General features: G+C 40.3%; 1 protein-coding gene across 1 annotated transcript in view; it reads left to right on the top strand.

Moving 5' to 3' along the window:
• LOC134352545 (uncharacterized) overlaps positions 1-21,160 on the top strand; it is a 54,566-nt gene that overhangs the window by 10,724 nt on the left and 22,682 nt on the right. The window contains exons 3-5 of the mRNA XM_063059803.1: positions 1,023-1,157; positions 2,104-2,235; positions 4,986-6,175. Of these exons, the coding sequence (XP_062915873.1) occupies positions 2,216-2,235; positions 4,986-6,175 (1,210 nt within the window). The 5' untranslated portion in view covers positions 1,023-1,157; positions 2,104-2,215. The remainder of the gene's footprint in view (positions 1-1,022; positions 1,158-2,103; positions 2,236-4,985; positions 6,176-21,160) is intronic.

The raw sequence follows: 21,160 nt of genomic DNA, 5'->3' as shown, positions 1-21,160 counted from the left end.
CACCCCACAGATGTAACAAGTTTCTGTGAATCTTGGAGTTTGAGTAAAAAACACTATCTATTCAAAGTGATTATTACAGGCAACTGTGTGACTTTTTGGAGATGATAGTTGATTTGCAGATTCCATGTTGTAGAGTGCACTACGGAAAACGTTCTTTCTTATTTCCATTCACCTTCAGTTCCGAGCATCCAGTGTCCCTCCACATCCTTTCCTGAAACCTTGAGGAGAAAACACAACTCACCTCATACTTTCTTCTGTCAGGTTGACTAAAGTAATGAGAGAAATACAGTTGTGTATTTTCTGTTTAACTACAAGAAAAAATCTGAGCAAACATGGATTTGTTCCAGCTTTCTTATGATGCAGCTCTGGTTAGGCTGCATCTGGGGTATTCCATTCATGTTTGGTTGCCCTATGATCGGAAGGATATGGAGGCTTTGAAGAATGTTTAGAAGAGGTTTGCCAGGATATTGCCTAGATTAGAGGCCATGTGCTGTGAGGAAAGTTTGGACAGACCAAGATTGTTTTCTCTTGAAGGTTGGTGCTGGCGGAGGGTGTAGTGTTGGGGGTTGGAGTGATGTGGGAAACGTGATGGAAGTATAGAAAATTATGACAGACCTGGAAGAAATGATTTTCCCTGAAATATCAGACACTAGAGGGCATAGATAAGATGAGAGGGCATGTTTAAATGTAATGTTTTACTCAGAGACTGGTATTGCCTGGAGCTTTCTGCCACGGATGGTGGTGGAAGTAGACACAACAGGAGCATTTAAGAGACATTTAGACAGACACATGAACATGCAGGGAATGCAGAGATATGTATCTTGTGCACGTAGATGGGATGAGTTTATTTTGTCATCGTGGTCAGCAGGAACAATATGAGCCAAGGACCCTGTTTCTATGCTGTACTGTTCTATCACTGGTTTCTTGCATTATTCTCCAGTGATTAAAGGTGATTTGCTGATCATCCTTAAATAATCTTGCTAAACAAAGAACAGTCAGTCACTCTTTTCACTTCCTTCAAGGAGATAACCTACACGAAGACAAAGAGGAGACCCAAGCCCCCAACCACTCTCACTGTATGGTGTTGGGATTACTGGATTGTCACACAGGACACGCTGCCAGAAACAGTGATGAACAATAGGAAGCACAAGCTCCAGGTAGGTCAGAACACACCACACTGTGTTTCTCTTCAATGAACCCTACCTCAGCAACTCCTGCCAGTGCACTGCACACTGAGTGCTCAGCATTCTCATTGGTGCATGGGATCTGCTTTGTTGATCAGCTGCCATCCTGATAAATCTGATCCCATTGTGGGGTTGGATCTGGAATTCCTGAGTGTAGACCCAGTGACCATGTGGAGCAATGATATCAGTGTATGATGGAGGGGAAGCTGTAGGTGATGGTGTTCCCTTGCATCAAATTCCTTGTCATAGAACACAGAATGACTCAACATGGGAACAGGCCCTTCAGCTCATCATGTTATTTAAATGATGCTCATTTAAGATAATGATGCCTTGTTAAAAAAATTACTCTGCCTGATCCATATCTCTCTAGTCTCTGTAATTACATGTGCTTATCAAAGGACCTTTTAAACAGCTCAATCATATCTATTGCCACCACCACCCCTTTCAATTTAACATTCTTTGAGAGATCCAATATCACCTTTTTCTGTTTTCTTCATCTCAAAATGCACCACACTGTTCTACATGACTTCCCCCTTGTTGGATATTTACAATAAATACTCATTTACGAGACACAAGAGAGACTGGAGATGCGGAAGATCAGGATCAATACACAAGATCCGGCTGGAACTCAGTAGGTCAGGCAGAGATGTTGTATGATCTGCTGAGATCCCCCAGCATTTTGTCTCCTACTCATTTATGACTGCCCTGCATCCTCCACCTCCAAGTGTATCTCTAAGGTAGGTGCAGCATTCTTTCCCGATCACAGTACAAGTGTCACCTTCCTTCGTGAGCAGGTAATCCAAGGGCATCAAAGTCAGATCCCGGGATAGTCTGGTCTTACTATGATTGAAGGTGAATTGCTGAGCATCCTTAAATAATCCTGATAGATCCATCAGTCTCTCTTTTTACTTCCTTCAAGGAGATAACCTACACGAAGACAAGAGACCTGAGTCCCCAAACTACTCTCCCTGGTCAGTGCTGGGATTACTGGATTGTCACGCAGGCCACGCTGTGAGAAACAGCTTTCAAGAATGGGAGGCGCAAGCTCCAGGTAGGTCAGAACACACCACACTGTGTGTCTCTTCAATGAACCCTACCTCAGCAACTCCTGCCAGTGCACTGCCCACTGAGTGCTCAGCATTCTCATTGGTGCATGGGATCTGCTTTGTTGATCAGCTGCCATCCTGATAAATCTGATCCCATTGTGGGGTTGGATCTGGAATTCCTGAGTGTAAACCCAGTGACCATGTGGAGCAATGATATCAGTGTATGATGGAGGGGAAGCTGTAGGTGATGGTGTTCCCTTGCATCAAATTCCTTGTCATCAAACTCAGAATGTCTCAACATGGGAACAGGCCCTTCAGCTCATCATGTTATGCTGCACCATTTAAGCTGATGATGTCTCACTGAACCAATTACTATGCCTGCACATGTTCCCACCTCTCCAATTACACGTGCTTATCAAAGAACCTTTTAAACACCTCGATCATATCTATTGCCAACACCCCTTTCACATTAACATTCTTCAACAGATCCAACATCACCTTTTCCTTTATCACAAAATGCCCCAGCATATTAACATGCCCCACACTGCTCACACTGTTCCCCATGACTTTCCCCTTGTTGGATCAATACACAAAATCCTGCAGGGTTTCAGTAGGTCAGGCACAGATGCTGCATGATCTGCTGAATTTGCCCAGTATTTTGTCTGGTACTCATTAGGACTTCTCCACATCCTCCACCACCAAGTGTATGTTTAATCCTCTATTGTTGAGTGGTCCTCCCCTATCCCTGGTTATTCTCTTACATTTGATGTATGTATAGAATGCCCTGGGATTCCCTTTAATGTAACATGGAAGGACTTTTCATTGCCCCTCCTGGCTCACCTCATTCCCTTTTTGAGTTCTTCTCTGGCTTCTTTACATCCCTCAAGGACTCTGTTCAATTATTTTAACTTCCTAAACTGTACATATGCTTCATTTCCCCTCTTGACTGAATTAATAACCTCTTTCCAATGCTCTGCTAACTTGCCACCCTTGTCCTTCCTAAATGCTACATATGCCTCCTTTCCCCTCTTAACAAAATTAATGCTCCCCTAACTTGCCACTCTAGTCCTTCCATCTTATTGGATAATATCAATTCCATACCCTGTGAAGTTGACCATTAAACACCCTACACAGATCAGATTTGCCCAGACATAACTGTTTATAATTAACTCTACTTAGTTCCTGCTGAAAACATTGAGAATACCCCCCCCACAACTATTTAATGTCTTGCTGCAATACCTATACTTGTACATAGCTATCAGAATTTAAGGTATTGTAATCAGTTTCCTCTTATATCTCCCCACTGAATGGTCAATCAGCTGACCAGTCACATTTCCCAATACCAGGTCTAGTATGGATCCTATTCGAGTTGGACAAACCAGATATTGTTTTAAGAAACTGTCTTTGATGCACCTAACAGTTCTGCCCTATCCAACTCTCTTGCACAAAGGTTACCCCAATTTATTTTGGTGAAATTGCAGTAATGCAATAAAACAACCCTGTTGTCTTTGACAATCTTCCCAATCTGCCCGCATGTTTGTTCCTTAATGTCTGGGTTACTACTGGATGTTGTATAACATAATCCAATCAGAGTAATTGTACCTTGAGTTTTACCCTTGTGGGCTCAGTGGATAAGCCGCCCATTATCCACTCTCTCTGAGAGCAGCTGTGATATTGTTCCTGATTAGTAGTGCCCTGTTTTATTACTGGAGATCAGGGGGTTGTGAGTTGCTGTCAGAGTAGCCAAGAAGAACCAGTGTAGGGGATGTGTATGTGGCACACAGTGACAAGTCTGTGTGGTATTGGTGTCAAGAGTAGTTGGTTAGACTCTCCTTGTTTGGAGATGGTCACCGCCTGATACATTTGTTACAAACAAGTTACTAGTCTTTGTTTATGCCAGACGTGAACATTTTACAGCTTTTTCATCTTTTCAAATCACTTGTACATTTTATTTTTCTTTATGACACCCAGACTCATCTCTGTTGCCACCCTCCACCCCCCACTGAGCATTCCCACCTTTCCCATGCACCTGCTTATTTCCATCTAACAAATTCTCTCTCACATACACATCAAGTTTCCAACTTTCCCACCCCCACCAGCATGACGAACAATTTACAAGGGCACATTAACCTAACAACTAACACAGTGTGGCAGGATCACCCATGGAAAATTGACTCAGTCACAGGAGAACATGCAGACTCCACATAGACAGAACCAGAGACCAGGAGTGAAGCCAGGTCACTGGTGGTGTCAGTCCGCTGCACCACTTGCAGTACAGTGCCACGGCACCCCCCTGGGTCACTTTGTTACAGCAGGCATGAATTTGTTTAGTTTTCATTGTGAAGTGAATTGAATCTTGTGTAATTATCAGCAAACTTCTTACATCTGACCTTGCAGAGAAAGGGAGGACATTTATGATGGAGTTGAGACTGGTTGAACTGTTGGCTATCACGCGAGGACTTCTGCACTGATATCATGAGGTTGTATGAATAGATTTCCAATACTCATAGTTCTAGAGAGCCAGGTTACAGCCTGACCTATGGTGTTATCCACATGAAATTTACAAGCATTCTTTGTGGTCCTGTAGGTTTGCCTGTATGTTGCAATTACCACCCACATCACAAAGACCTGCTGATATTTGGGTTAATTGGTCTCTGCAAGATGTCTCAAATGAGATGGATGACAAGAGAATGGGGATCTGTAGAAATGGAAGTTTTTATGATTAGAAGTTCTAATGGAACATGCTTCCTTTCAGGCAACAGGTGGCTCAGACTGAGAATTCCACCTTCTTCACGAAGGAAGAGCTCAACAAACTGAAGTCCGACTTTGAAACAGGTGGGGTGAAAAAAGTTACGTCTTTGATAGAGCAGAAGGTATCAGAACTGGATAAGACAGAGCTTAACATCGCAGTGACGGGAGAGTCAGGTACAGGAAAATCCACCTTCATCAATGCCATGAGAGGACTTCGGAGCACAGATCCGGGAGCAGCTGAAGTTGGGATCAGGGAAACTACAATGGAGCCAACTGGATACCGACATCCCAACCTGCCGAACGTCTGCTACTGGGACCTGCCAGGAATCGGGTCTATACAAGTTCCAGCTAGTAGATATGCCTGGAAAATGAAATTTGAAAGATACGATTTCTTCATCATAATATCAGCTGGTCGTTTCAAAGAAAATGATGCAAAACTTGCAAAAGAGATTAAACGGCTTCGGAAAAATTTCTATTTTGTCCGCTCTAAGATTGATGTTGAGTTTTATTTGATGAGAATGGAAAGGAAGGAAATTAATGAAAAAAAAGTGCTGGAGGATATTCGGAGTAACTGCATTAGTCGGTTGACGGAAGTGGGGATTCTAAGTCCGACTGTGTTCCTGATATCCAGTTTTGAGCAGGATCGATATGATTTCAATCGGTTAAATAAGGCACTTGAAGATAATCTGCCAAATGTAATGAAAAGTATCTTTGTCCTGGCCTATCCAAACCGATGTGTGGAGATTGTTCAGGAGAAAAGCAAGATGCTGCGGGAACGTGTCTGGATGTTAGCAACACTTTCGGGAGCTGTCGGGGCAATCCCCATTCCTGGTGTCTCTTTAGCTTGTGATATCAGCATACTGATTACAGGAATAATCCAGTTCCGTAAATGTCTATGTCTGGATGAAGCTTCTCTTCAAAGACTGGCCAACATCACAAATAAACCTGTGGAAGAGCTTAAGGCCGTAATTAATCCATCACTTCTGGGGGAAATAGATAAAAATATAATTATAAGGTTAGGTTGGGGAGCTACAGTTGTTGCCATTTCAGCTTTGGAATTTGGTCTTGACTTCATCCCTGTCATTGGTTCCATTTTTGGAGCAGGATCATCATTTCTCATGACCTACACAATACTGACCGATGCACTGAAGGACCTTACAGACAGCGCAGAGAGGGTGGTGAAGGTAGCATATGGCATTGATTAACTGGTCAGCACCAACATCAATACAATGAGCTCATGTCTTTCTGTGGATGAAATATTTAAGAGGCCTGTCACTAAACCCTGTTATAATTCTACATGAAAACTTCCCCCTTTGTTGATTTGCTTTGTTGAAATATTGCTTATCCATTTCTGAGGGTCACTTATGCCTGACCGAGGGAGTGCGACTCCATTAAAGAAGACATGAAACAGGTGGACATAAATGACGTGACCCTAATCTGAAGAGGAGCCGAGAAGTTATCGCCAGGTGTCTGAATGATGCTCACCCGTCAATCAATAGCCTGTGTTAGACTGTTTAGACATTATAAGGTCACTGTGTATGCAGTATTGCTGTGTACAAACTAGTGGCTGTGTTTTCCCTTCAATATCTGTAAAGGTCTGAGTGTGAAGTCTTAAAAAGGGCAATGGAAAAGCATTTCAAGAATTCATTTTATTCCCCTGCTGGGGAAAATGGACACAGATATAATTACAGGGTTAGGATGGGCGCTGCAGTTGTTGATGTTTCAGCTGTAGAACTTGATTTGACTTCATTCACATCATTGGTTCCATTTTGGAGCAGGATCATTTCTCATGACCTACACAATACTGACCGATGCACTGAAGGACCTTATAGAGAGCGCAGAGAGGGTGGTGAGTGGTGAAGATTGCATTTGGCATTGATGAGTTAATATTATAAGACCATAAAATATAGCAGCAGAATTAGGCCATTTGGCCCATCGCGTGCACTCTGCTGTTTCATCATGGCTTATCTGTCTTTTCTCTCAGTTCCAATCTTCTGCCTTCCCCCGTATCCCTTCCTGCCATGACTAATCAAGAACCTATCAAACTCTGCCTTAAGTATATATAAAGACTTGGCTTCCACAGCTGCCTGTGGCACCGAATTCACAGATTAAATACTCTGGCTAAAGAAATTCCTCCTTGCCTCAATTCTAAAATGATGCAGTTCTATTTTGAGGTTGTGTCCCACCATAGGAAACATCCTTTCCACATCCATTCTATAAAGGCCTTTCACCATTCGATTGATTTCAATGAGGTCACCCCTCATTCCTCTAAATTCCAGTGAATATGAGCCCAGAGGCATCAAACGATCGTCATATAACAAGCTGTTTAATCCTGGAATCATTTTCCTGAACCTCCTTTGGCCACTCTCCAGTTTCAGCACATCCTTTCTAAGAGGCCCAAACTGCAAACAATATGCCAAACGAGGACTCACTAGTGCTTTATGTTACATGCTCAAGGAGATCTGTGTTTTTTTTGTGAGAATGATGTAATGGTCTTTTGGAGGTCACCTGATGTAATTTTCCTGCCGATGTGAGGTCACGTGATGGCATGTGCACCATGGGTATATAAGGGAAGATCCCAGATGACGCAGTTAGTTTTTAGTTTGTAGATTTCCAGGTAGAACGTGCTGTGTCTCCGTTTCGTTGCAAGATACAATATTATTGGACTGGAAATCTTTGCTAGATGTGCTGATTTATTCAATTCCAACAGAAGAAGGGAGAGTGAAGACTTTATCGAAGTACAGGATTGAAGGATCGAGAGGAGTTGACATCGTTTGGCAGTTTAATAAAGGATCGACCTTATTGAGTCTGCGTTGGAGGAGTAGCGACCTGCATCGGAGATAACTCTTGCCAAAAAGAGCAAGGAGTTCAAGGTTTGCTCTCTGTCTAAAAGAATTTAAAGTCAGTTGTTTTAAACTGTTTATTTTCGGCATTGTGAATCCTGTGGACAGAACCAGCAGGAAAGTCGCGTCTATGAAGAAATCCTTCTCCAGAGAAGTCTCTCCCAATTGAACGTATAAATCTGTTAACTTTCGAATTTACCATTTTAAGAACTATATCTGACTTTATTGCTTTAAGAACTGTTTTCACATTTAACGCTTTAAGAAACCAGTGACGAGTGATGAGTTGTTGAATGACTGCATACCAGTTAACTTCCAGTTAAAGTTTTCATTTGTTTTTTACCTTATGGTTTATCCGTGTTTAATAAATGTTTGGTTGTTTTTATATAACCTGTCTCGATTGATATTCATTGTAGCCGTTTACGTAACATTTATAAAGTCTCAACATTACATCTTTGCTTTCATATTCTTGTCACCTTGAAATGAAAATGCTAACATTGCATTTGCCTTCCACACCACTGACTCAACCTGCAAATTAACCTTTGGGGAATTCGGCACAAGGACTCCCAAGTCCCTTTAAGGCTCATATTTTTGTATTTTCCTTGCACTTAGAAAATAGTTTACCCTTTCATTTTTTATTACAAAGTGCATGACAGTATGTTTCCTGACACTGTATCCCATCTGCCACTTCTTTGCCCTTTCTCCTAATCTGTCTACATCTTTCTGTAGTATCTCTACTTCCTCCGGCTACTTGCCACTCCACCTGTCTTCATATCACCCACAAACTTTGCCACAAAACCATCAATTCCATCATCCAAGTCAATAACAGATAACATAAAAAGAATCAGTCCCAACACAGACCCCTGTGGAACAGCACTGGTCACCAGCAGCCAGCCACAAGAGGCTCACTTTATTCCCACTCTTCCTCCTGCCAATCAACCACTGTTTCATCTATGCTAGAATCTTTCCTACAATACTGTGGGATCTTAACTTGTTAAGCTCCCTCTGTGGCACCTTGTTGAAGGCCTCTGACAAAGTACACCACATCCACCGATTCTCCTTTGTCTATCCCAGCGGTCCCCAACCACCGGGCCGCAGAGCGTGTGCTACTGGGCCGTGAGGAAACGATATGAGTCAGCTGCACCTTTCCTCGTTCCCTGTCATGCACTGTTGAACTTGAACAAGGGTTGCCAACTCTCCCGTATTTGCTGGGATATCCTGTATATTGGGCTAAATTGCTTTGTCCCATATGGGACCACCCTTGTCCCATATTTCCCCTACTAAGGTAGAGAGTTCCTATGAAACCTTTTGTGCCGAAATGGCGTGAAGCAAAGAAGCAATTACCATTAATTTATATGGGAAAAAGTTTTGAGCGTTCCCAGACACAAAATATGACCTAACAAATCATACCAAATAACACATAAAACCGAAAATAAATAACACTAACACATAGTAAAAGCAGGAATGATATGATGAATACACAGCCTATATAAAGTGGAAATAATGATTATACAGTATAGTCGGGAAGATGAAGACAAAACCAATTTGTGGGGAAAAAAACTGGCACGCGTGCGCATGCACACATCACGTGCGCATGTCACGCATGCGCACACAGGTGCCCGCGCAAGGCATCCGTCTCGGCCTGAAACGTCGACTGCGCCTCTTCCTATAGATGCTGCTTGGCCTGCTGCGTTCACCAGCAACTTTGATGTATGTTGCCAGGATTTGACTGCTACCTTTGTCCCTTATTTGGGAGTGAGAAAGTTGGCAACCTTAACTGTGAAAGATATGTTGAGGTGAGTTTAACTCTACTTGAACACCTCCCCCCCCACCCCCGCGCCCCCCAGGTCGGCCGGTTCGCAAGAATATTGTCAATATTAAACTGGTCCACTGTGCAAAAAAGTTTGGGGACCCCTCGTCTATCCTGCTTGTTATTTCCTCCAAGAATTCCAAAACATTTGTCTGGCAAGATTTTCCTTTGAGGACTACAGCTGACTACGGCCTATTTTATCATGTGCCTTCAAGTACCCCGAAAACACATCCTTAACAATCGACTCCAAAATCTTCCCAACCACTCAGGTCAGACTAGCCTATAATTTCCTCTCTTCTGCCTCTCTCCCTTCTTCAAGAGTGGAGTGACATTTGCAATTTTCAGCCTTCCAGAACCATTCCAGACTTAACTGATCCTTGAAAGATCATTACTGATGCTTCCACAATCTCTTCAGTCACCTGTTTCAGAACTCTGGGCTGTACATCATCCAGGTGACTTATCTGACTTCGGATCTTTCAGTTTCCCAAGAAACGTGTCCCTAGTATAGGCAACTTCACACACTTCTGACCCTGACACTCTCGTACCTCCAGCATACTGCTAGTGGCTTCCACAGTGACGACTGATGCAAAATACTTATCCAGTTCATCCACCATTTCCTTGTCCTCCATTACTACCTCTCCAGCATCACTTCCCATTGTTCTAATATTAGATTATTAGACTATGAGGACACACAGTCCCCTTTTATTGTCATTTAGTAATGCATGCATTAAGAAATGATACAATATTCCTCCGGTATGATATCACAAAACACAGGACAGACCAAGACTGAAAAAACTAACAAAACCACATAATTATAACACATAGTTACAACAGTGCAACAATACCATAACTTGATGAAGAACAGTCCATGGCACCGTAAAAGAGTTCAAAGTCTCTCGAAAGTCCCACATCTCACGCAGGCGGGAGAAGGAAGAAAACTCTTCCTGCCATGCCCGACCACAGTCTGACTCTGTGTCATCCGAAAACTTCGAGCCTCCGATCAGCCCTCCGACACCGAGTACTGAGCACCACTTCTATCCGAACAATTCGACCTCAGTCTCGGTCGCCAGCAGCAGGCAAAGCCAGGGATTTTGAGGCCTTCCCTCCGGAAGATTCTGGATTGCGCAGTAACAACAGCAGCGAACCTCTCGCCTGTCTTTTACTCTTTCTGTATCTGAAGAAGCTTTTGGTATCCTCTTTCATATTATTGGCTAGCTTATTTTCATATTTTATCTTTTCCTCCTTAATTACTTTTTTAGTTGCTATTCAACGAGTCTGCAAATAAACTGTACAAATACAAAAAGAAAGAAAGAATAAAAGATAAATAATAACTATCAAGAACACGAAATAAAGAATCACTAAAAGTGAGCCAATTGATTGTGGGACCATCTCAATGATTGGGTAAGTGAAGTTGAGTGAAGTTATCCCCTTTAGTTCAAGAACCTGATAGTTGCTCCTGTACCTTCTTCCTGATGGCAGTAGTGTAAAGGAGCATGTTCTGGGTGGTAGGGGTCCCAGATGATGGCTGCTGCTTTCCTGTGATAACACTTTGTGTAGATGTATTCAGTGGTGGGGAGAGCTTTACCCGCAATGGATTGGGTCATATCCACTACATTTTGCAGAATTTCCCATTCAAGGGGATTGGTATTTCCATACCAGGCTGTGATGTAGCCAGTCAATTTGCTGTCCACCACATATCTATAGAAGTTTGTCAAAGTTTTAGATGTCATGCTGAATCTCCACAAACTCTTAAAGAAGTAAAGGTTTGCATGCTTTCTATGTTATTGCATTTACGTGCTGGGCCCAGGACAGATCCTCTGAAATAATAACACTGAGGAATTTATAGTTACTGACCTTTTCCACCTCTGATCCTCAGATGAGAACTGGCTCATGGACCTCTGGTTTCTTCCTCCTGAAGTCAATAATCGGACTCTCTAGGTGGTGCCGGATGAAGTGAGTTGAGTTGAAGTTTGCACCTAAACTTTTCAATCTTTTACCACTCTTCTATTATTTACTTATACTTAATTTTACATACCTCATGGAGATCTTGTAACTTTCTTCTGAGAATGATGTAATGGTCTTTTGGAGGTCACCTGATGTAATTTTCCCCCCGATGTGAAGTCACGTTCATGTTCACCACGGGTATAAAAGGGAGGACCCCTGGTGACGCAGTTAGTTTTCCAGTTAGAACGTCAATGAGATACACCTCTCCGCTGTGTGTTTGCATTATGATGCAGTTTTGTTTTTAAACAGAGTTTTATGTTCTATTGTAAGGTATAGAAGTACTGGGCCGGCAGTTTGACCAATCGTTGCCAGGTTTGTTAAAGTATCTTTTCAGTAACATTGGAGAGTGAAGACGGGACCCTGAAGGAGATGTTCAACGGGTTTGGAAAGGATTGACCATTATTGAATTCATTCAAGAAAGCGTGATCTGCATGAGATAGCCTCTGCTAAAAGTGGCAGAAAAGGCTGTGCAGGATCTATTCTACGGAGGGAAAGGTCAGTGCCTTTAAACCGTTTTATTGCTGTCGTCGTGAAACCTGCGGACAAGGCAGGATCCGGCTGGGAGTGCCAGTGATGTCGTGTCTTTGAGGATTTCGTTACTTCATGAAAGTCTCTCCTAATTGACTGTATAAATCTCTTGGACTTTAAAATTTACCATCAAAGAACAGTGTTTGAATTTATCGCTTTGAGAACTGGTTTTGCATTTATCGCTATAAGAGCTAGTACTGAGTAGTGGTTTAATGAACGGCCAATAGCAGTTTACTTCCGGTTAGGGTTTTCGTTTGTGTTTTTTTTTCATTGTTTATCAGAGTTTAATAAATGCTTGTTTGTTTATAAATCCTGACTCGATATATTCATTGTTGCCGATCAAGTGATATTAATATGGGGTCTTGTCCAGATATGTTCCAATTTTGAGTTTAAGTGCTTGTTTAATTATCAAAGCTGATTTGGAAAAGGGAATATACCTGATTCTTTTGTTTGATTGGGGTATGAGTGGTATTGGGCAGCAATGGATGTTGGCGAGTTTATGGAAATGCTAGAGCCGGAGGTTTTAGTGAATGCGAGAAAACCTGAGGTGTCGGAGATTGCTAAAAGGTTGAACCTTAAAGGTATTATGAAGGGTACAACTAAGCCCATAATTCAGAGAAAAATCGCTGAACCTTATGTAATTTTGGGAAAGTTTGATGAGGAGGTGTTAGGGAGGTTTCCAATGAGTACACTGGAAATGCAGTTGCATCTTGAACAGATAAAGTTTGAAAAATTTAAAGCAAAATGACTGAAAGAGAGGCAATTAAAATAAGAGAATTTGAAGAGAGAGAGAGGCAAATAAACTAGGAGAATTTCAAGAAAGTGAAGCTGAAAACCTGAGGAAATTTGAGCTAGAGATGGAGAAATTAAAGATGGAAAATCGATCTTCTGGTTCTAGGAAACAGTTTGTAGCAAGTCGTAAGGTTGTTTTGGCTCCTCCATTTAATGAGACAGAAGTGGACAAATATTTGCAGCATTTCAAAATCGTTGCTCTGAGTTTAGAGTGGCCGAAAGAGAAATGGCCAGTGATGTTACAAAGTGTAATTAGAGGAAAGGCACAACAAGTTTATACAGGTTTAAATGCTGAGCAAGCACTTGATTATGATACTGTGAAGCAGCCCATATTAAAGGCGTATGAGCTAGTTCCAGGAGAGTATAGAGAAAGATTCAGAAATTTGAAGAAACCAGTGGAAAAAACGTATGTGGAATTTGCCTATGAGAAATGTGTGTATTTTGAGAGATGGGTTTCCTCTAAAAATGTGAATGGGGAGTATAATAAATCAAAAGAGTTGATTTTGCAGGAGGAATTTAAAAGAAGCATTGCTGTTGAAGTGAGGACATATTTAAATGAAAGGGACACTGCTACATTGCAGGAGATTGCTAAATTGGCTGATGAGTATACTTTAATTCATAAGAGTAAATTTTCTCCGGGTAGAACCTTTAAAAGAAAAAAAATAGCACAGGGAGTCAAGGTAAACCGGAAATTAAATCTGAAGTTAGTGAGAAAGGTAGGGATGAAGGGAGACATGTGAAAGAAAGACATTTTGGTATTATTTGTAATTATTGTAGGAAACCTGGTCACATAATAGCTAACTGTTTTCGATTGAAGAAGAAGGAGAAGGAAGCAGTTCCAGATGCTTCTGTGCAACATATTGAAGCACCTGTAAAGCCACAGAGTTCGATAAATACCAATGAAGTTTTTGTTAGAGTCTGACCAAGTTAAGAGGGGATATGAACATTTTATAACAGAAGGATTTGTATCCTCGAGGGATCCACTCCTGTACCAATAAAAATACTTAGAGATACTGGAGCTTCTCAATCACTAATATTAGACAGTGTTCTAAAGTTTAGTGATCCGTCTGACATTGGTGAGGTAAATTATATAAGAGGAATTGGGAGTGCCCTTATGCCGGTACATTTACATAGAGTTAATTTAAGGTCATGGTTAGTTACAGGGCCTGTTAGAGTAGGACTACAGCCCAGTTTACCTGTGAATGGTGTTGCTCTGTTGTTAAGGAATGACTTAGCTAAGGGCCAAGTTTTTCCTGAACTGCATTTGACAATGAAGCCTATTTCTGAGGAACCACAGAGGGATTCTAACACGGATACTTCCTGTGTTGTAACCCGAGCTATGACTAAAAAGACTGATGTGCAGGATGAGGTTGTTATCCATGACAGTTCAACTTGGGATGCAAATTTTGAGGATGTGTCAGAAACTTCCTTACCTTCATTATTTGATCAAGGTTCTTATGATAAGTCTGACCATGAAGATTTGTCTTTATCTCGGAAGGAGATGATAGCAGAGCAGGGTAGAGATGCTGAGATAGTTAAATTAAAAGAACAAGCTCTTCTAGGTAGTGAAATTGAGAAGGTGCCAGTAGGATATTATTTTGAAAAGGGAGTATTAATGAGGAAGTGGAGATCACCTACAATTCCTGCAAGTGAAGAATGGGAAGTTAATCACCAGGTAGTAGTTCCTAAAGTTTATCAAAATGAGATTTTAAATATGGCTCATAGTATTCCTTTGGGTGGCTATCCAGGGGTAAAGAAAACTATGAACAAGGTTTCTAAACGCAAACACAAGGAATTTTGCAGATGCTGGAAATTCCGGTAACACACATCAAAGTTGCTGGTGAACGCAGCATGCCAGGCAAATTGCTCTTACTATCTCTTCTTTCAGTTAGCCCTGACGAAGGGTCTCGGCCCAATACGTCGACTGTACCTCTTCCTAGAGATGCTGCCTGGCCTGCTGCATTCACCAGGAACTGTGATATGTGTAACAAGGTTTCTAACATTTTTACTGTCCTAGTTTAAGAAAAGATGTAGCGACATTTTGTAGAATGTGTCATACGTGTCAAATTGTGCATAAACCTAATCAGGTTACTCCAGTGGCCCCACTGCAACCAATTCCAGCATTTGATGAGCCGTCCTCAAAAATCATTGTAGACTGTGTAGGTCCTTTGCGAAAAACTAAAACTGGACATCAATATTTGTTAACTATTATGTGCACAGCGTCTAGGTTTCCAGAGGCAATACCTATACCTCTTAGGAATATAACAGCCAAAATTGTGACAAAGGCTCTTATAAAATTCTTTACTTATTTTGGGTTGCCTAAGGAAATACAATTGGATCAAGGTAGTAATTTTATGTCTGGATTGTTTCAGCAGATAGTTTATAAACTGGGAGCAAAACAGATTACCTCATCTGCATGACATCCAGAATCACAAGGAGCCTTGGAGAGATTTCATTCCACCCTTAAAAATATGATTAGGACGTATTGTGTGGAAAATGAAAAGGATTGGGATGAAGACATACGTTTACTACTTTTTGCAGTATGAGAGGCAGTGCAGGAATCATTAGGTTTTAGTCCTTTTGAACTTGTGTTTGGGCATAGAGCTCGAGGTCCTTGTTGAAAGAACAGTGGATTAATAAAGAGGTATGCACTAATTTGCTGGATTATGTTTTAAAATTTAAAGAAAGATTACATAAAGCTTGTAGCCTGGCCAAAGAAAATTTAAAATCAGCTCAAGAAAAGATGAAGACTTGGTATGATAAGGAAGCTAGGATGAGGTCATTTAAGCCTGGAGATAAAGTGTTGGTTCTTTTCCTGGTGCAAACAAACCCATTAAAAGCTAAATTTCATGGTCCTTATGAGATTAAATCCAAAGTAAATGATGTGGATTACGTGATAAAAACTCCAGAACGAAGAAAGCCAACACAGCTGTGTCATATACATATGATAAAACCGTATTATGAGAAACAGATGCTACTATGACTGTTAAGGAAATGGTTAAGGAAATAAATCAAACTCCAATTTAGCCACAAAGTTTGATGTTACAGGAGTACAATATTTTGATCAGTCATATTAAAGTTAAAGATAATGTGATTGCAGATTGTCTTTCTAGATGTTAAATGTACAATGAAATTTTTTTTTATGGAGTGGTATTTTAACATTTGTAACACTCCTACTGAATATTAGTTTGTAAAGTGCTGAAAGATAATATGGTGTATATTATGTATGTTGTAAATGTTATACCATTTTATTTTTTTTTGTAAATTGTTAATTGTTAAAATTTTGTTCCTTAAGAGACCAAAATGCTTTTGAGAGGGAGGTGTTACATACCCCATGGAGATCTTGTGACTTTCTTGTGAGAATGATGTAATGGTATTTTGGAGGTCACCTGATGTAATTTCCCCACCGATGTGAGGTCACGTGATGACATGCTCACCATGTGCATAAAAGGGAAGACCCCTGGTGACGCAGTTAGTTTTCCAGTTAGAATGTCAATGAGATACTCTGCTACGCTGTGTATTTGCATTGTAATGCAGTTTTGATTTTAAACAGAGTTTTATGTTCTATTGTAAGGTATAGAATTACCGGGCCGGCAGTTTGACCAATTGCTGCCAGGTTTGTTAATGTATCTTTTCAGTAACATTGGAGAGTGAAGGCATGACCCTGAAGGAGACATTCAACGGGTTTGAAAAGGATCTACCATTATTGAATTCGTTCAAGAAAGAGTGATCTGCATGAGATAGTCTTTGCTAAGAGTGGCAGAAAAGGCTGTGCAGGAGCTATGCTACGGAGGAAGAGGTCAGTGCCTTTAAACTGTTTTATTTCCGTCGTCGTGAATCCTGCGGACAAGGCAGGATCCAGCTGAGAGTGGCAGTGATGTTGTGTCTTTGAGGAATTCGTTACTTCATAAAAGTCTCTCCTAATTGACTATATAAATCTCTTGGACTTCAAAACTTATCATTCGAAGAACTGTGTTTGAATTTCTCACTTTAAGAACTGGTTTTGCATTTATCACTTTAAGAGCTAGTACTGAGTAGAGGTTTAATGAATGGCCAATAGCAGTTTACTTCCAGTTAGGGTCTTTATTTGTGTTTTTTTTCATTGTTTATCAGGGTTTAATAAATGCTTGTTTGTTTATAAATCCTGACTCGATATATTCATTGTTGCCGATCACATGACATTAAGCATATAACATTTTCATATGCTTGAAATTTGATCCTTATTTGGTAAAAATTAATACCAGAAGACAAAAGACGCTAGCTGAAAGCAGTGGAAAGGGGGAGCTTACCTTGGATGCAATATCGAAATTACTGGATGAAAAAATCGACCAAAAAAATTTGAAACTGGAAACGAAAATTTCGAAATCATTGAATGAGAAAATCGAGCAGAGAGATTTGCAATTGGACGCCATGGATTTGACGTTAAGGATGATTAATAATGCAATGGAAACATTTAAATGGGAGACCAAGGAGTTACAGGGACGTGTTTTTGAACTTGAGGAAGCCGACAAGAAGATAGAAGGCAGAGTCGAGTCTCTGGAAAGGAAACTGTATTCAAGCATTGGAGCAACAGAAAATCAAGATGATTGATCTGGAAGGTCGAAGTCGCAGACAAAATATTAGAATAATTGGCCTGCCTGAAGATATTGAAAAAGTAGTAGACCCCACTGAATTTTCCTCTCAATTTTTAAGGAAGGTGTTTGGCTGGGAAATGTTCTCAAAAGTCACCAATTCTGGATCGTGCGCATCATGTCCCGAGAATAAAACTGGTGTCGGATCTCAAACCGAGGCATATTATATTACAATTTGATTTTGTGCATATTAAGCAACAGTTAATTCAACTTGCTCATCAGAGAATAATTATGGTTTTTATGGAAATCACAAATTTCAATTGGTAGAAGATTATAGTCCCGAAGTAATGCATCAAAGATCGGTGTTTAAATCGGTGATGAGTGATCTGTATCATGCTAAATTCAGATCTGCTTTATTATTCCCTGCTCACCTCAGAATAATCTTATCTGATGGATCCCTCAAATGGTTCACTTCAGTCAAACAGGCTCAAAAGTTTTTCAAGGATCTAAATGCAAGTTCGACCGTTTCGATATAGTCTGACGGTTATATGGATTAAAAATTGTCTTTGACAGTTTAAATCAAAATGACAATTTTGCATAGTTTAATGATAGATTTTATTTTCCTAGTGAATAAATGTCTACAGTTTGTTATAGTCTAACGGTTTTGAAGATTAAAAACTACCTTCGATAGTTTAAACTAAAATGGTAATTTGCTACAGTTTACAGTTTAATGGTAGATCTTATATTTTTTTTACTTATGTTCTGGTAAAATGTGTACAGTATCCTGTTTCGAATTACAAGTATTTGCCACATTTTTAAGATAATTATTTCTTGTCTTTTAAAATGGCTTTCTGAAATTTTTTTTTAAAAGTTTAAAATGGCTGATTGTTTCAGTGTGTTCTACGCACTTGTTTTTACTTTGTTTAGTCTACTTGAGGCTGGTGTAAATTTAAAACATGGCAGTCCCCTACAGATTACAGATTAACTTTGTTTATTATTATGTATTAACATACACTCGGTTTAAATTTAAAAAAAAATCTGTACTTCTATCTTTTGAAATTTTTTTTTCTCCTAGCTTTACTAAAAGGTATATTCAGTTTTGAATTAAGAGTATTCGTTACATCTTTATGATAAAGCTGTTTTTATTGATTTTTCCCCTTGCGATTATTTAAAATAACTACGTTTGATATGAGTTCTAATGGACTGATTGCCCTTTTTTGAATTCGTGAAACTTAATTAATCTATTAATACTTTTTCCTTTTTTTTAAATTGGCTTTTTGTGATTCTTTAAAAGTGCTTAGTAAAATGGTGGATGCTCAAAATCTGAGTGGTATGAATCCTTTTTTTTAAATTTTGGAACTTCGTCACTAGAGAGATAGGGGTAGAATCTGGGGTAGATTGCTTTCTAGCTATGTATTGGCTAGTTTTCGGGTCTTGTGGGGTGGGGGAAGAGTGTTTTCTTTTTTCTTTCTGTTCTCTCTGGGCTGACCTGAAACTACAAATATGTCTGACTGTCATGACTTCCGGTTCTTCTTTTGACTTGTTTTCCTTTGTTTGGGAACATGATTTCCCTGCAGTAGGATTAACCCTTTACACACTATATGATTTACTTATTGAAAATGGATAAGACTATTAATTTTGTTTCATGGAATACTAATGGTATAAACAATCTGATTAAACGGAAAAAATTTTAAAAAATATTTCGTAGACTGAAAGCTTAAATTATTTTTGTAAAGAGTATTCAGTTACTCCCAATTTGAAGCTTTATAAAAAGAGAGTCAAACTTCAAATGCATCTCCCATTGAAAACCAGTTACTTAAAACTAAATCTCAATTTTATATGCATGGTGATAAATCAGGGAAATTATTGCCCAATCAATTGAAAACTGTGTCGGTTAAACGTCAGATTATTAAAGTTTGTAAACAGGATGGCAATTTTACGGTTGACCATGATGAGATTAATAAATCCTTTCAAGAATTCTATACCTCTTTATATCAGTCAGAATTCCCTGACAATACTACTTCAATGCATGAATTCTTCTGGAAATTGAATATCCCCAAACTATCATCTGATGAATTAGATACAGTACACTGATTACAGAGGAAGAAATACAGAAAGCAATGTCTTTAATGAACTCTGGTGAAATTTAAGAGACTACTGGACAGGTATATGGAGGAATTTAAAGTGCGGGGGTTATATGGGAGGCAGGGTTTAAGGGTTGGCACAACATTGTGGGCCGAAGGGCCTGTACTGTGCTGTTCTATTCTATATTCTATGTTAAAAGCAAAATCTCCAAGGAAACAAAATTTCTCAACCAGCAAGCAAAGATCTTACATGAACCTATGTTGATTTGTTGTGTTTTGAGCCAATTGAGCAGTCGAGGACAGTGGTTCCAAAAGTGGGTGACATCGCTCCAATGGGCACAGTGGGAGTTTATTGGTGTGTGATAAAGTTAAAGGGGGCATTGGAGGGAGGACCACTCGGTAGCAAGGGAGCAACTAAAGGATTACGGTCTTAATTTAAGAATTTAATTACTTACTTTCAGTATTTGATCCTCGGTACCTCATAATGGTATCATTGTTTTCCATATTTTTTCTGTAAAAATGATCACTGCAAACCATGACAAGGTGAGTAAAAGCGAGGGTGAGTGGAGGGTCGAAGCACACGGGTACAAGGTGAAGTCGAGGCAACAACGAGGCATGTTTGAGGCAAAGTCAGGGCGAGGTCAAGGCATATTTGAGGCAAGCAGAGTGACACAACGTTGGATCAGAGGACAGGTAGATTCAAGTCCTGTCCACCTGAACAAAGAAGGAGGTTTGATCGATCTAAGCACTAGGCTGATTTGAAAAGCTCAGGATTGGGCCAAAAGCTGGCAGTGGGGTCCAGACCCAGAGCATATCAATGCAATAGAACCGGGTCTCAGAGTGAGGAACGACCTGATGCTTAGATGATTTATCCACCAGCACAGAAAGATTGAAAAGGCAGAGTGTCAGGACCAGAAGCCAGAGCAGGGCCTGTTCTGCTCACTGCTCTGTGACGATTAGTCCGCCCTTCGCTGGACTGAATCTGAGGCCTGCTCCAAATGCTCCAAGCTTCATGTCTGCAAGCTCTGTAACCAAAACTGTCCACAATACTCCGAGTGTGGCCTCACCCATGTCTATAGATATGCAATATAACTTCCCAGCTCCTGTACTCATTACCCTAATAACGGCCATTATGCCAAACACTTTCTTCACCGCCCTCTCTTTTTGTGACACTGGTTTCAGTGAACTGTGCACGAGGATTGCTAGTTCCTTCAGTTCCATAACACTCCCCTGGTTTCTACCATCCCCTGGTTTGATTCCCTGCAATGCCATGCCACACAGTATGAGGGGTATGGCATTGTTCCTTGGGTTGAAAACCATTTGCCAATCCTCATCTCAGATACGTATCTGATTAAAATCTTGCTGTAATTTTTCATAACTTTCTCCATCTTCTACAATACCACAGATTTTGGTATCACCCACAAGCATTCTAATTATGCCTTGGACATTCACATCCAAATTGTTTTATCTGTATTACCAACCCCTGTGGAACACAAAGGCTCAAGTCTGAGAAACAAGCCTTGACTATCACCCTCTGTTTTCCAAACCTG

Source organism: Mobula hypostoma, chromosome 10, assembly GCF_963921235.1.
Source record: "Mobula hypostoma chromosome 10, sMobHyp1.1, whole genome shotgun sequence".
In the NCBI taxonomy this organism is placed as follows: domain Eukaryota; kingdom Metazoa; phylum Chordata; class Chondrichthyes; order Myliobatiformes; family Myliobatidae; genus Mobula; species Mobula hypostoma.
Note: the sequence above shows the minus strand (reverse complement) of the source record. Positions and strands in the feature narration are given on the sequence as shown.